The following is a 14,430-nucleotide window of genomic DNA, read 5'->3' on the forward strand; positions in this document are numbered from 1 at the left end:
ATTGGTTATTTTGATAAATATCCTTATGTGAGATACTTTCTCTAAAAGATTCTGGTTTCGCGGTAAAATGTATAGCTCTAGAATTTTAATTTTTAATTTTACGAAATTCGAAGGAAACGTATAACCATAGATCTAGGAAACTTGTAATCTCATAAGCGTCATCGATGAACTCGTGTGGTGCCTACATATAAAGTACAAAATGTAATAAATAGTGTCTATTAATTTCGCATATTCCATATTATTATTTATATATTTTTTTTATACGACACGCAAAACAAAATATGTAGGTATGTCTACGCCTCTACGGTTTTTATGAAAAAACGTTATTAAATTTATTTACGATAGTTAAAAAATACATATAATTTATTAAATATCATCGTTTAAGATTTAACAAATTTTGGCACGATTTCAATTAAAAAAAAAAAAAAAATTAAATTAATATTATAATAATATGTGGTCGGAATTTTAGCAACGTTAAAATATGGAGGGAAATAAAATTACTACAAAATAGTATTAAAAGCATTGAACAGTCTCAACATTAGTGCACGTTTAATTTTACTCAGTGTCTTTGAAAAAATGAGGGTTGAAACATGAACGCTTTAAGAAGAATTTAATTTATAGTCCTTGGTATATTAATTTGTACACTCAAATGAAACGTGATGTGGAAAATACATTTGATATATTTAAATCGGATGAGTACGCAATATTAAAAAAAAATTAAATATTTGTAGTGAATAACAATAGAAAATTGATTTCAAACTGAAAACTTAAGAAGTGTCTGAAATAAATTCGAATTCAAATAAGTTCTAGAGTAGGTAGCTATAAAACATTAAAATCTTTGATTTCATTACAAATACTTAATCATAGTGTTGTCAATATTTACAATATTCGTTTTCGGTTAAATTTTAAAAGTTATGTTATCAATCAATTTAGTGGTGTGCTTAGCTAGCTGATATTGTTTCATTTAAATAATGATAATATTAATGTGTCTTTACGTTAGTATTTAAAACTAAATATAAAATTTAATTTTTAATTCTTATTTATACAATCAACATAAGATACGTAGAATATAAATTGTTTTTAACGTATAAATGTTATTATATACATATTATAAATTGGCGCCAGTTGCCATCATAGATTTACATCTATGACTATAGTGTTTTATTTTAATAGACATGATTTTCTAACTACGTGTAATTCATAGACGATAGTAGAAACACAGTTTGTCTTGTCACTATTATTGTTTGTAATCCATTACACACTTGATTGAAAATTAGTAATCAGCAATCTATATGTTAAAATGTTACATACGATTACTAAGTCACGGTTGATTTAAGAATGAAGATAGTTTTATATTATTTTGTGCCTACATATTTACTGTAGATAGTAATTAACTATAGTGTTTGAATTCTTAAAATAATATCTTTTAATTTATTTTATTCATATTTGAAATAATAAAATGAAGATTTAACGTTACAAACCTATTTCAGAATTATTAAGAAGAGAAAATGGTAAATTCTTTAAAAGTTCTTTTATTTAATTGTAATAATATTGTAATAATTGGAATATTATTATGGGTCTTTTTCTTTAAATATTTTAAGTTTTACATAAAATATATTCACTTATAATCGATCTAAAAAATATGTCAATCATGAACTACTGTATATACTTCAATATTATAGTTTATTAAATTCAATTAATTTATAAAAGTTGCGAGTCATTGTTTAACTTATATAGTTTTTATTATTTTCTTTTTACATAACATATTTAATAAAAATGTATACGTATTACTTAAATATGCATATAATATATCCACCGAGGTTATGTTATGATTTCTATGAATAATCGTTGGTAAATGTAAATAGGTTCTTTTTTTCAATCATATATAATATCAGCCTCTTCAGTGTACACATTATCAAATGGTTTCGCATGGAGTTTAACATTTTTGCAGTCATCTAAAATTAGAAGACCATTGGATAATTTAATTTATTAAATTAAAATGTTTTTTTAAGTTTAAAATTAATTTTTATACCTAGATGAATTTTATTATCTAATTGCCTTGTCTCCAGCTGAAAGTTAAAAAAAAATAGGTATATAATATATATATATATATTTAATATAATTTTTGATAAATTACTTTTATAACACTCTAGTAAGTAGTGAATGATTATTGTTTGAGAGATTTATAAATCAAATTAAAGTTTTTTGCTGATGATTTGATCAGTTTTGAAAAATAATGGTATAACTAATAAAAAGTTTGGAATAAAAATGTATGAATGATAAATTTAGTCAAAATTAAGCTAAAGTAAAACTTATGTTTCAATGAATCCATTTCATGAAATAAATCTATTTTTCTTAGATTTTAAAAATCTCTGCAGGGAAAACTTATAAAAATATACCTTTGGCAGGTACAATCTTTATTCTTTTATTGTTGTGTAAAAATAAAATCTATTATATTTATTCAAATACATTTTTTTATTCCCTTAATAATATTAAATGTCATATTTTATTTTAACACTGGATCAAAACAAATAAAATACTCTTAACATTTTACATAATATATGACCATAAATGAATCAATATCATAACTATACAAACTAAAGTGTACGAATAATGGATTAAGTAGTATAATTATCAATTGTGAACAATCAAATATAATTATATATGTTTATTGTGTATACTTTAAATTAATTATAAAAAAATTAAACACAATTTAAAATGTAGGTATTTCAATATAATAGTCACTATAACGTATTATATATCTGATATAATCAGACTTGCTCATTTCCCTTGTACTTAAAAAATTTGATTACAATAATTACTATTTTTAAACGTCTGTCAATTTTCTTGTCAATGTACTTTCTTGCTTTTTTGTATTCTGTTACAGAAGCCAATGTATGACTTAAATGCAATGGTTTGTGTTCAGCATTCCTGGAGGTGACAGTCTCATTAAATACTAGTAAAGGGTTTGTTAAAAATAGAGCTAAGTCTCGAGGAACTTTTCTGTCAAGTTACTCAACGTGATTTCTGTCATTGGTTGAAATGACATACGTACAAAAGACTACATTAAATATAAATAATATTTGTTCGTGGTATCAGTTTCTCCAACTAATTATAAATTTACTTTGGTGTTGTAAATATTAATTTATTTTCACCGTCGAGTATACGCGAAACTTCAACGGTGTTCTTTATAAAACTCTGATACAAAACAAATATGTAATTTTAAAAGCATGAAAATATTAAATTATTCATATTTTTGGCTCTTGATCATAAATTAATTTTTTCTGGTTAATTTTATTTTATTTTTTTAATTTGACTAATATTTACATGTCGCGTAATAAAATTAGTGAAGTCTACTTTGAAAAACAAAGTCAATATTAATATTTAACAAAAGACGACATAAAAGATGGATATCAAATGGATTATGTTTGAAAAAATAAACATTTTACTAATTTATTGTAACAAAAGTTATCTCAACATTAATACTATATTATAGTGTGGTCGTATAGATTAATAACTGCAAATACTCGTATTGAAAATGTTGATAAATCAATAATAAAAATAAAAACTTCATTAGATAATATTTATTTTACCCGTTAGTCGACGTTGGGATTTCGTTCGTTTCTTTGTTATGATCGATTAATAATTCCTCGTTAGCAGAAATATCATGCCTAACCGGAAGCATTTGGGCCTGAGTAAAATATAAGTGCTCTTAATACTCAATTTTTCTCGATTTCCTTATACGTACCAAGTCGCTGTCGAGTCCAGTGGTTCTACAATTCGTTTGGTATTTCTGGTCGAATAAATTCAATTTGTTTTTCCATTCGTTTGTGCGTTCAATATAATCCCGATATACGACATCAGTAATCTTGGACTTATTTTTCTCTGATGGGAGATTGTTGTGTGTATTACTACGTAACAAGACATGTTAGAGACTATTAACTATAATATCATACTTACCAAAATTAGATTTTGATAGTATTTTTTCGGAACCTGATAATCTGTCAGTCAATAGAAAGTCATCTTGTACTGTGAAAATTGAATTTTATATTTCTAAACCATTTAACGACTCTTAAATTAAATAAAATTAAGTTGATATAAGACAAGATAAGTTACCTACACATTTAATAATTTATTATACTAGTTATATTATCCTAAGATATAAAAATATTAATAGATAAAAGTGAAAAAATACGATTACTGTATTATTGTATCACTGGGAATGTCTAGTATTTAACATAATTATTTTAAACAAGGTAATATTGAAAGGTGGGTATTATAAACATATTTTTTATAAGTTAGTACTATGTATAATAAGATATGTGAAATTCTTTAAGGATTCTTTATTGTGATGATGTAGTGCTGACGTGTTTTTTCGTATAGTTCATTATTATGAAGTCCGTAATAATAATAAAAATGTTAGATTAGGTTAGTTGAAATAAATTTAAGCTAAACCAAATTAAAATACAACTAAAACATGTTTCAAAGCGACATGGACGCAGTACACGGAATTATAAGTTTACTCATAACCATTTAACTTAAATCGTTGCACTGAGTTTCCAACAAATATTAATTCTAAAACAGTTTATAATTAATGGTTTTAAGCACGACTTTATATTTCTTATCAGAACTTATCCTTTCTATGGTGTTTTGTAATAAATTTACATTTACATTTTAACCACTTAACAATTTATGACAGAAGAGTAAGTGTCTTCAAATTTTAAAACATTGATCCACTTGACAACTATTAACGAATATTATACACAGGTATTTTATTTGTTTTTTTTTTTTTTTTTAATAATTTTTAAGATTTTCTTAAATATTATTCAACTTTAAAAATCCAAACTAAATTTAATACAAAATCAAGATTAAAATATATAACGTGTAAATTATACTTCCATGTTCCATAAGTCATAAACTAAAACGTGAATAAAATTATAGATTAATGAAAATTAATTAGTGAAGTTAATTAATAATTGAAAATTTTACACATTACTAGACATAACTAGATATTTATATTGTATAATATAAATAATATTTTTAAAATTTAAAACTTATTACCGGTATTTTTGGCAATCATATCTTGCAATCTCGGTAAATTTCCATACGAATTAATCAAATTATTGAGGTGATTGCAAATATCAGTTATTATACTAATTCCTCCCAACAAAATAAGTCCTAAAGTTTAAATAATACAAGTTTATTAGTCACGCTGAATATCGTTTTTTTGAATTCGAACAACAGACTTATAAACACTGCTAGTTGGCCGTGTTTCGAAAATCCACGAAACCAATCAGATGCATCGCTAATCGTTGATTTTAATGCAGTCAATTCTAAAGATTCGTTGTCTTCGGCCACATTATCGATGTTGAAGGACAAACTAAAATGCAATGGAAATTAATAAATTATTTGAACATCAAGTTGTCTCCAAAGATATCTACACCCACTTCATTGTGTAATTGAGTAAACTCTACATTTATGTTATTTATAATGTTATTTTGTATACAATATACTCACTCTCCAATATTGTACGCAGTAAGGTTTCTGGTGTATTTCCTGTCCAAAATTTTTTGCAAAATAAATAAAAACAATGGATCCTCACAAACGTCTAATACATTTCGAAGAAAATCTCTTTTTACATCCCATATATTCGTTGCATACCATTGTTGTAGTTTACGAAATCGAAAAATATCGTTTTCGCTCATAGAATCTAAGTGCACATTTATCTTGTCCTGCAGCATCAGACTGTCGCCATTTTGACTTGTCATAATTACTGTTTTTGGTGAAATATCAAAATGTATTTCAACTCGAAAGAAAATATAATTCACCAGAATAAAGTTAAAAAAAATAAAAAATAAAAATAGAAGGAAATAACAAAAAAAAAACAACTACGACGAAGCGCATTTCACATAGAAACTGAATGTTTAATTTATATTAGACTTGAAATTAATTTATTTACAGAAATATCAGTGAGTACGCTCACTGCGTCGTTCAATTACTTTTCGTTTGATGTGATTAATTCTCTTGGGTCTAATAAGCTATTTCGACTAAGTCAAATGCTTCAAGCATAAAAATAGGACTGACAAATTACTTTCATTATACACGTGTATCCTGCACACTTATGTCTAATAACGTTGATTTGTAACTGTACAAAATAGTGTGGTACACTAATTGACGTGTCCGAGGACCAATGCACGAGGGTGATTTTTGAGATATTATTTTGAACAAAAATGTATATAAATCTTAATAACAGTTACTGATCTGAATACCACGATAGAAAATTGTTGAACGTTAATAATAACTCAAATAAATCATCATTCAAAAAGTTATCACGTACACCAGTACACCACTATACTTATAACCTATAGGTAAATTAAAAAGGATAATCTACGAGTTTAAAATATGATTGTAGTAAATATTGAACAACCAAAATAGACTATTCTAAAAAAGTATTATTTTATTTAAAATAAAGATTTGAAATAACCAACCAATATATTATGTAACTATTTTATATTTAATATAAATTATCATTTAATATCACGAGTAGATATGAAAAAATGTAAAACTCTAAGTACCTACTTACTTCATTAAAATTTCAATTTGTAATAAGAATATGTACAATATGTGTTTGATTTTGTTCCAACAAATCTCTCTGTACATATTATTACATTTATTGTATACCTATACATAACCGGAAACTTTTAAACTGATGTGTCACTTGAGATACAACACCGTGTAATTTAGGTAAACAGACTGTTGTGTAGTGTTTTTGGGGTTTTTTTTTAAGTGTATTTTATATTATGGTAAATCACATTCTTTATTTATGACATCGTAATACATAATAATTGCAAACAGATGACTATCGTTGGTCTAAAATGTAATGCAATTTACACATTTATTTTATTTTATTTTATCCATTATTTTGATACCTAATATTGATATTAAAGTGATTGCAAAGTTTCTTAAAATAAAATTATAATTTACAAGAGGTAAATATTAAGTCATTTTTAAAAGGAAAAATAGCTTTTATAAGGTACTTAATTAAACCGTCTTTATTAAGTTTTAAATCGATTATAAAAGTGAAATATAAGTCTTGTAAAAATTTTCTTTGTGCAATTATTTCTGGAAAAGCAGCGTTATTAATGTGAGTATGATAAGTCTGTCTTGTAATACTTATTTTTGATATACGAAAAACAAAAACAAAATTTATTTCATTGTTACTTTTGTCTTTGTGGATAAAACGAAAAAAAATACAAACGGAACATAAATAATATAATAACTAACTACAGCAATAACGTCATGTTACTCGAAATTTGTAGGACGATAAATTATTTAAGATATTATCAAAATACGTTCATAATATCCTTTTTAACAACAAATGAATCAAAAACAAATACATATATATATGTATATTTGCATTATATTATATTATTATACTTATCTCAACGGTTTAAATAACTTTATTTTTCTCGGAGACTTAACCTCTCAGCTAATTTACGAGACGAACTCCCCGTGATCACATTAACAATCACATGCCTCACTAATATCCAAGTGACCGTCATCTCGAATAACCCGACCAAAACCAACGCATTAACAATAACAATGACGACAACGACGACGACGAAGACGACGAAAGCGATAATCGTCACAACGCCCAAGCGCCCGCCATTCGGGCGGATGAAGCGTATTATACATCCGGTATGGCATTGACTTGCAAATGCCGCGAAGTCGCCGTGACTCGCGAGTGGGTTGTTAACGGTTTCCTATTAGGTAAACCCTATAGAGGTGGTTAACACGTCGAGAAACTTATGGCGATAATCGAATAATGCGGTGGCACTCAAAACGGAACGTTCGACGACGATTAAGACCTATATAATCTAGAATAACGCCACCCCCTCCTCCACCGTACCCCCTACAAAAGCATACGCGACCCTGTTCGCCCTCGGAGTTTCCTAGCGTCACTTTATTATTAAACGCCGTTCGAGACGAACGCAAAACTTTTCGGAGTATGTGTCAATTTACAGCGCACTGGCAGCACATCGTCGTCGCCACCGCCACCGCATCCACCGCCGCGTATTTACGCGCTCTAAACAATAATACATATGTTTTCGTCAGTGACGGGACCCATTAGGCTAATGGAACCTCGTCGTCGTCGTCATCGTCGGTGTACCTTTTTCGTTTAATATTACTCGGGTGTATTTTTAAACGGTTTACTGTGCCACCGCTGTGTTAAGTGCAAAGTTTCCGGGAGACGCGATGTGCTCCCCACGTAGTATTATTATAGGTATATATCATTATGTTATTATAGCCGAGAAGGTGAGTGACGCGACCAATGCGCGCGCAGTTTGAAAAAGAAATAAATCGTATCACTTTCGTCTGCTTTCGATATCCGATCGTTACCGCGTACGCCGTACGGTGCGGCGAACCAAAGAAAAGAAACACCGCCGAGGAGAATGCAATAACTTAAAAATATTTATACTTACTCGATAATTTAAATATTTTGATTGAAATTATCGAATTATTATTCTATTACAGTCGTGTGTACGTTAATTTATCGAAAAAACATCGAATGAATAATGCAATGTTAAATTGTTGTCTAACTTGTTTAGAATCTAAATTTTGTTTAAAAAACAAATTATGAGCGAAATATGCAAAACGTACTCGGTTTAATTTAAAAACTCATAAACTATGTTACGTATACGTACACTAGGTGAAACAACGAAACAGATATTACTCAAAACTTTATTTAAATAACAAATGCTTATATACAGTGACGAACGTATTATATTTTCTATTCGAGACATTTTCGTATGTCTTCACGCAACCAATGCAATGTTATTATATTGTGTGTAACTCAAAAATCGATTACCGAGAAATTGTATTTACTATAATGCTGCCTGATACGATTATACTATAAAAAAATTATACATTAAATATGAGTGATATGATTATATTAGCTACCGCCACCAGTAATAATTTGGCGAGTAATTATAGTATATTTTCGTATACAATAATATTATATTATGTCTGTGTTATTAACGTCAAATCAAATTTAAGATTTTTGTTTTTTATTATTTTGTATTAAACGCCAGGTCATGGAGTTGGTGTTTGAAGCGTTTTTATGCTCACCGTTTGTTCAAGAAATAACCATTTGGTCCTTTGCTGAACTTTAAATCGGTCGTTCGCGAAAATAGCGCATTTCCGCTAAAATTGCTCAAACACAAAGGCAACAAGATTAGGTAACAATAAAATAACTCCATCCCATTTGCGAAAATCCAACATCGTAAAGGAGCCGAAGGGTCGTCGTTTCCAGGCACGTATAAACATTATTCGCATAGTTCCATTATACGTTTGATATACTAAAAATTGAGAAATATTATTTTTTTAATTTTCCACAAAGAAAATAAACTATTGACGTTGTCGTCATAAATGACGTTTTTCCAACTACAGCAAACGTCGAGAAACGCTGCAAAAATGGTATCTACGACATAAGTATAATATTTATTTATAAATTTAATGTCTTATATAATATAACGAAGTAGATACCTATAAAACTTGAACACAAATACTTTATGCTGTACTAGTTATTTGTTTTTATAAGAAACGGGAAAATGTTCCCATTTTTTTTTTCATCGAACAAATTGAATTAGGATTCAAACTATTGAATCGATGTATATTATATTAAAACGCTATTCAACGAATGACTACGACTTGAAACTTAAGATTACGTCTAAAACAAATTATTACTTTATTTCACATTTTATTCATTTTATAAGATTGTTTTTATTAAGATATACTTATAACTATTAACTGTTTTTGTTAATACCTACGTTTTTTGAAAACTTGCGTAATATTTGAATGGTTTTTTTTTCAATTGAATTTTTGTGATTTTCACGAGTAAGCTGTAATTTCCCGGTGTTTTTTTTTTTTTATTATCTTCGTCACAATATTAGAAATAAATAGTCAACATGAGACATAACGATAATAGTATTATTGTTCTAATTGTGTAAAATAATATTTTGCGGGATACTGCGGCAAAATATTTGAAATTATTTCAGTCTGCTATGTTTTCCTTAACCTCAATTGAAAAATGTACATTTAAATACAACTCTACTACGACTAATGAGGTAGCTAAATAATAATATTATTATTATCTTATTTTCTGAGGATTTTCCTTGAAAAACCACTCGAGAAATTTAGGAGGACTTCGTTCTCGTTATCTGAAGACGGTAGTCGTGGTGTCTCTATCGCCATCATATACTTGCTGTATATAATATGTACTATATATAGGAGAGAGTACACTACGCGGTCGCCAACAGAACAGGATAGGTATATAAAATATGATATATATATATATATATGGTGTGTTTGTTTGCGCATAGGTATATATAGACATACATAGTCGTGGGTAATGAAACCCCTATATCAATGTCACCGGGGCCCTCATATATATATTATATTGTCCTATATATAACACCACAGCCACCGCCGCAGCCGCCTCCATCGGTTACCCGACACTCGTACTCACGATATTTACTCTATTCGAAATTAAAAACCCCGATGCCGAAACTCGTTGTGTTGCCCCCCGTTTGAGTACTTTACTTTACGCGACTTATTGTTTCCGCGTGTATAGGCGGATCAAAAAAAAAAAAACCTATATACTCTTTTGATAAATCGTTTCCAAACCGGAATTCAACGCCCCTTCTGCGGAAGGGTGCACACACATGCACACAATGTTCAGGTCGATAATGACGTCAAAAAAAAAAAAAATAATAATAATAACACAAGTGGAATGTAAGCCCTAGCGTTAAGCGCCCACGATTTAATATTTAAATACTTATAATTTTATTCACGAATTCCCAGAACGAATCGATTGTATTAAAATGTTATTTTGTTTCAAGACGAATTGCCAAATAAGTAAATAATAAGAATAACACATTTTATCAATGCGGAAAATATTATAATATAATAATATTTAGCTTAATAGCATTGTATATCGGGCTGAACAAGTACAATACTTTTTTTTTTATTTATTAAAAAAGCGGAATTACAATCAATACATTTATGTTTGTACGATAAGTAACATGTATAATATTTTAATAACGAGAAATTATAGAGTCAGAAGGTAATATTTGTACTACATAACATACGAGTATATACCTAAAAAACTAACGATAATTTTTAGAACTCAATGTGAAGGGTATATTTTTAAATTCTAATTTGGTGTAAGTTATATTATTATAATTCAAAATAAGCGTTAAAAATAAAATAAAAACAAACCAAAACACATTCACTTATCAGAAATTGACTATTAGCCTAAAGAAATATTTTCCATGCAGTCTTTAAGTTATTATGATCATATGATATAACATTATTTCTGTAGATGCGATCAGTATAAAATACGTTATGCCCAACAAAATAAAATAATTTAACATTATTATAAAGTTAATACCTATGTATAATAATATAATTTCATGTAGTTTTATTAAAAAAAAAAAGAAAAGTAGGCATTTCGATTTTTAAAAAATACATAATTTTAATGTAAAAAATATTAAAAGTATATTGATTAATTAAGTATTTTCTATCTATGAATGAAGATGATCTTTCTATGGTGTAAACGGACGGTCATATACAAAAGCCGTCGATAAATATAAACAAATATTCCGTGAATTATGTGATAAATATGCATGCGTTATTTTTCTTTTGTACGCACGTGATTTTCCGCGATGATAAATCAATATCATAATATCATGCATTTTGGTGAACAACGGAGGGTGAAAAATATTGTGGTCCGGTGCATTTAATACGGCTGTTAAATTTAATGCGAAGGCATGAATCGTACACGCAGTGTAAGCGATATAGTGACAGTCTGTTGCTGTCGCGTCCGTCGGCAAATGATCGCGGCGCGCGCTTTAGGGAGGTGCTAAAAATTGAAAAATCGAAAATAATAATAAATGGAGGGGCGTACGTGATATACGTACTTGGAAACCCCGCAGTGGTACAAAACAAAACAAAAACCCCCCGAAAATTCTACACACGAGGGGCTGCTCTGCTGCGAGCATAATATTATATATATATATATAGGGTGCTGCACGTGCAGCAGACTCTCGCCCGTCTCACTATAGCCCCCACAGTGTGTTTGGACACCTACGGCGAGCTGAAAATCGAGAGGATTAAAAACGCTCGTCCATTTATCAACCGTTACCCGAATGACCTTATTGACGGACGATGGCGTATATACATGTTATATATTATATATGTACACTAGATAGGCACGACAACAACGATGACGATAACAACAGCACGTCATATTTATTAAGTATATATTTATTATTAAATCTTACGAAGCGCAGAGTAATATACACTCGGCCAGACGTATCCGTTAGGTGTATACATGTACGATAATAAATTTATCATGACAATATTATAAACCCTATACATACGGAAATCCAATATTCGTCTAGTAAGATTTAAGAAACCCAAAATATTTGTGACAGCCGCAGGGATCGAGTAGTATAATATATTATCAACGTGACAATAACGCATAATAGGAACGGCGACGATTGAAAATAACACAAATATCATAACACCTTCTCGATATTATAGTATAACGGTTTGTATAATATATTATTATTAAATCGTGATGCCGATGCATTCACCGCGTATAACAAACAGTTCTAAGGGCAGAATGAAATATTATTAGGGCCAGTCCGACACACCGTACATTTTCACCACGGGAAACTGTTGATGAACGGTTAAAACGAGGATACGTTGGCCGATAAAAACACAACAAAACATCGATATGAATATAAACATAGACGCAGACCATAAAATACTATAAAATGTCATATGTAATGTGCCATCGTCCGTCTATACCAAATGCAATTCAAAAACGGATACCGGATACCGATTTCTACATCGAAACACATCGTTTTTAATGACGGTGGACACATTACCTGCTTGCACGCACCCCACGTTGGTATCCACACGTATAAAGTCAAAAATTGGAATAAAATAACGTTTGGTCTGGCCGGCAAACCACAATTCGGTAAAACGCATCCGTTTTCAACGCACCGTTGCAAACATATCGCAAACGGATGTACAACGGATATAGCGTATAGACCGTAGTCCCTTAATCGTTGAATATCTGTTGTGCAATTTTCGATGGTTTCCGTTTTCCCTCAATTTCTATAGACATTCGCTGCTGCAATATGTCATTTATTATCACACTCACTCGTTTACCACAGCCTTTTCCGGCATAAAAACCCGATGTTCGTACCTTCTCCACCTTCGTCCACTTCGTTCCATAACTACAGGGACTTTTCGAAGAAAATTTCGCATTTCCGCATATCCTCCGGCGCAAAACAGTGAAGCTCTAAAAGTCTAAACCTCTATTTCTATACCCCTATAATCGAAAACTAGGATATTCCTCGTGAAAATGACGATTCAAGCTCGCAATCCCATAAGAGTTATAACCATAAAAGAAAAAATTGTTTTTCCGTTAGACGGCGGTGACGCAAATCTAAATCCTTCTATTCTGTGAAATAATATCGCCGCCGTGCCTACAATAATAATACCGTGTTTAGTCGACAAGCGTAGAAGAATATTGTAAATATTATATATTTTATATTTGCAAACTCGAGTAGGTATTATTATTATTATTATTATTATTATTATTATAGTGCTTCTGCTGTGGTTACGAGTTTCAGTAAAAAAGAAACTGGCAAGTAGGCATTTTCGTCGTAGTAAAAAAAATACTAAATTGTCGTCCTCCGCCACCGAGATAAACGAGTATAATAATATGTGGGCTTTTTGATAACTGCAGTCGCCTCGAGTCGAAGTAATAAAAAAATAAATAAATAACCGTTTAGCGCAAATTGAGCAAATTGCTAATAAAAAATTATCGTTTTGCGCAGGTCGCTATAGATATAATACTGACTAGAATACAGTATAATAATAATACAGCCGTACAGTAAAGTAAATAATAAATAACTTTATCTCGTAACACCAGTTATAATAATAATAAGATTAAACTTAACGTCTACATAATAATATAGACACGCGGTGTATATGTGTATATATAACGTATAAATATCCGAAAGACAAACATTTTCAGTGCTAAAGAGATAGTTCGCACATAACGAATCAATATTTTATTATATATTCCTATAATATATAGTAACTACTCTATAGATTATAATACACACACTATATAATAGCTCTACGACGTGATAGAACTCGTATAGGTACAAGTTAACACTATTGTTTATTATTATTGTGCGTATACTCAATATAGACACAGTTTAGCATTCTACGATATTATTATTTATTGGTATAAAGTATATACTATTGCGTCTATATATATATATATATATATATATTATATATAACGCATACTCCATTCTATTTTATATTACATTAGTCTGAGAA

General features: G+C 29.3%; 1 protein-coding gene across 2 annotated transcripts; it reads right to left on the reverse strand.

Annotated features, from left to right (window-relative positions):
• Window positions 1-1,720: 1,720 nt before the first annotated feature.
• On the reverse strand, window positions 1,721-5,897 carry LOC114126601 (uncharacterized). Of its 2 annotated transcripts, none has more exons than XM_050210708.1 (9): window positions 5,518-5,897; window positions 5,247-5,380; window positions 5,062-5,178; window positions 3,961-4,029; window positions 3,749-3,885; window positions 3,594-3,691; window positions 2,814-2,931; window positions 2,033-2,069; window positions 1,721-1,955 (listed from the first exon to the last, which is right to left on the reverse strand). In XM_050210708.1, exons 1-9 carry the CDS (start codon window positions 5,766-5,768, stop codon window positions 1,876-1,878), a joined length of 1,041 nt encoding a protein of 346 aa, XP_050066665.1. In that variant the 5' UTR covers window positions 5,769-5,897; the 3' UTR covers window positions 1,721-1,875. The 2 variants fall into 2 exon arrangements, with proteins under 2 accessions (XP_050066665.1, XP_027846388.2); XM_027990587.2 differs by having other exon boundaries at window positions 2,823-2,931; window positions 5,518-5,896.
• Window positions 5,898-14,430: the final 8,533 nt, after the last annotated feature.

The sequence above is a fragment of the Aphis gossypii genome, chromosome 1, assembly GCF_020184175.1.
Source record: "Aphis gossypii isolate Hap1 chromosome 1, ASM2018417v2, whole genome shotgun sequence".
Classification (NCBI taxonomy): Eukaryota; Metazoa; Arthropoda; class Insecta; order Hemiptera; family Aphididae; genus Aphis; species Aphis gossypii.

What these genes read in the sequence shown, in the direction of transcription:
- LOC114126601 (XM_050210708.1), bottom strand. Translation starts at nt 5,768, where the DNA reads ATGACAAGTCAAAATGGCGACAGTCTGATGCTGCAGGACAAGATAAAT. An exon ending in CTGGACTCGACAGCGACTTG is followed by an intron (nt 3,692 to 3,748) that starts GTACGTATAAGG and finishes TATTTTACTCAG; the next exon opens with GCCCAAATGCTTCCGGTTAG. An exon ending in ATCCCAACGTCGACTAACGG is followed by an intron (nt 2,932 to 3,593) that starts GTAAAATAAATA and finishes TGTCACCTCCAG; the next exon opens with GAATGCTGAACACAAACCAT.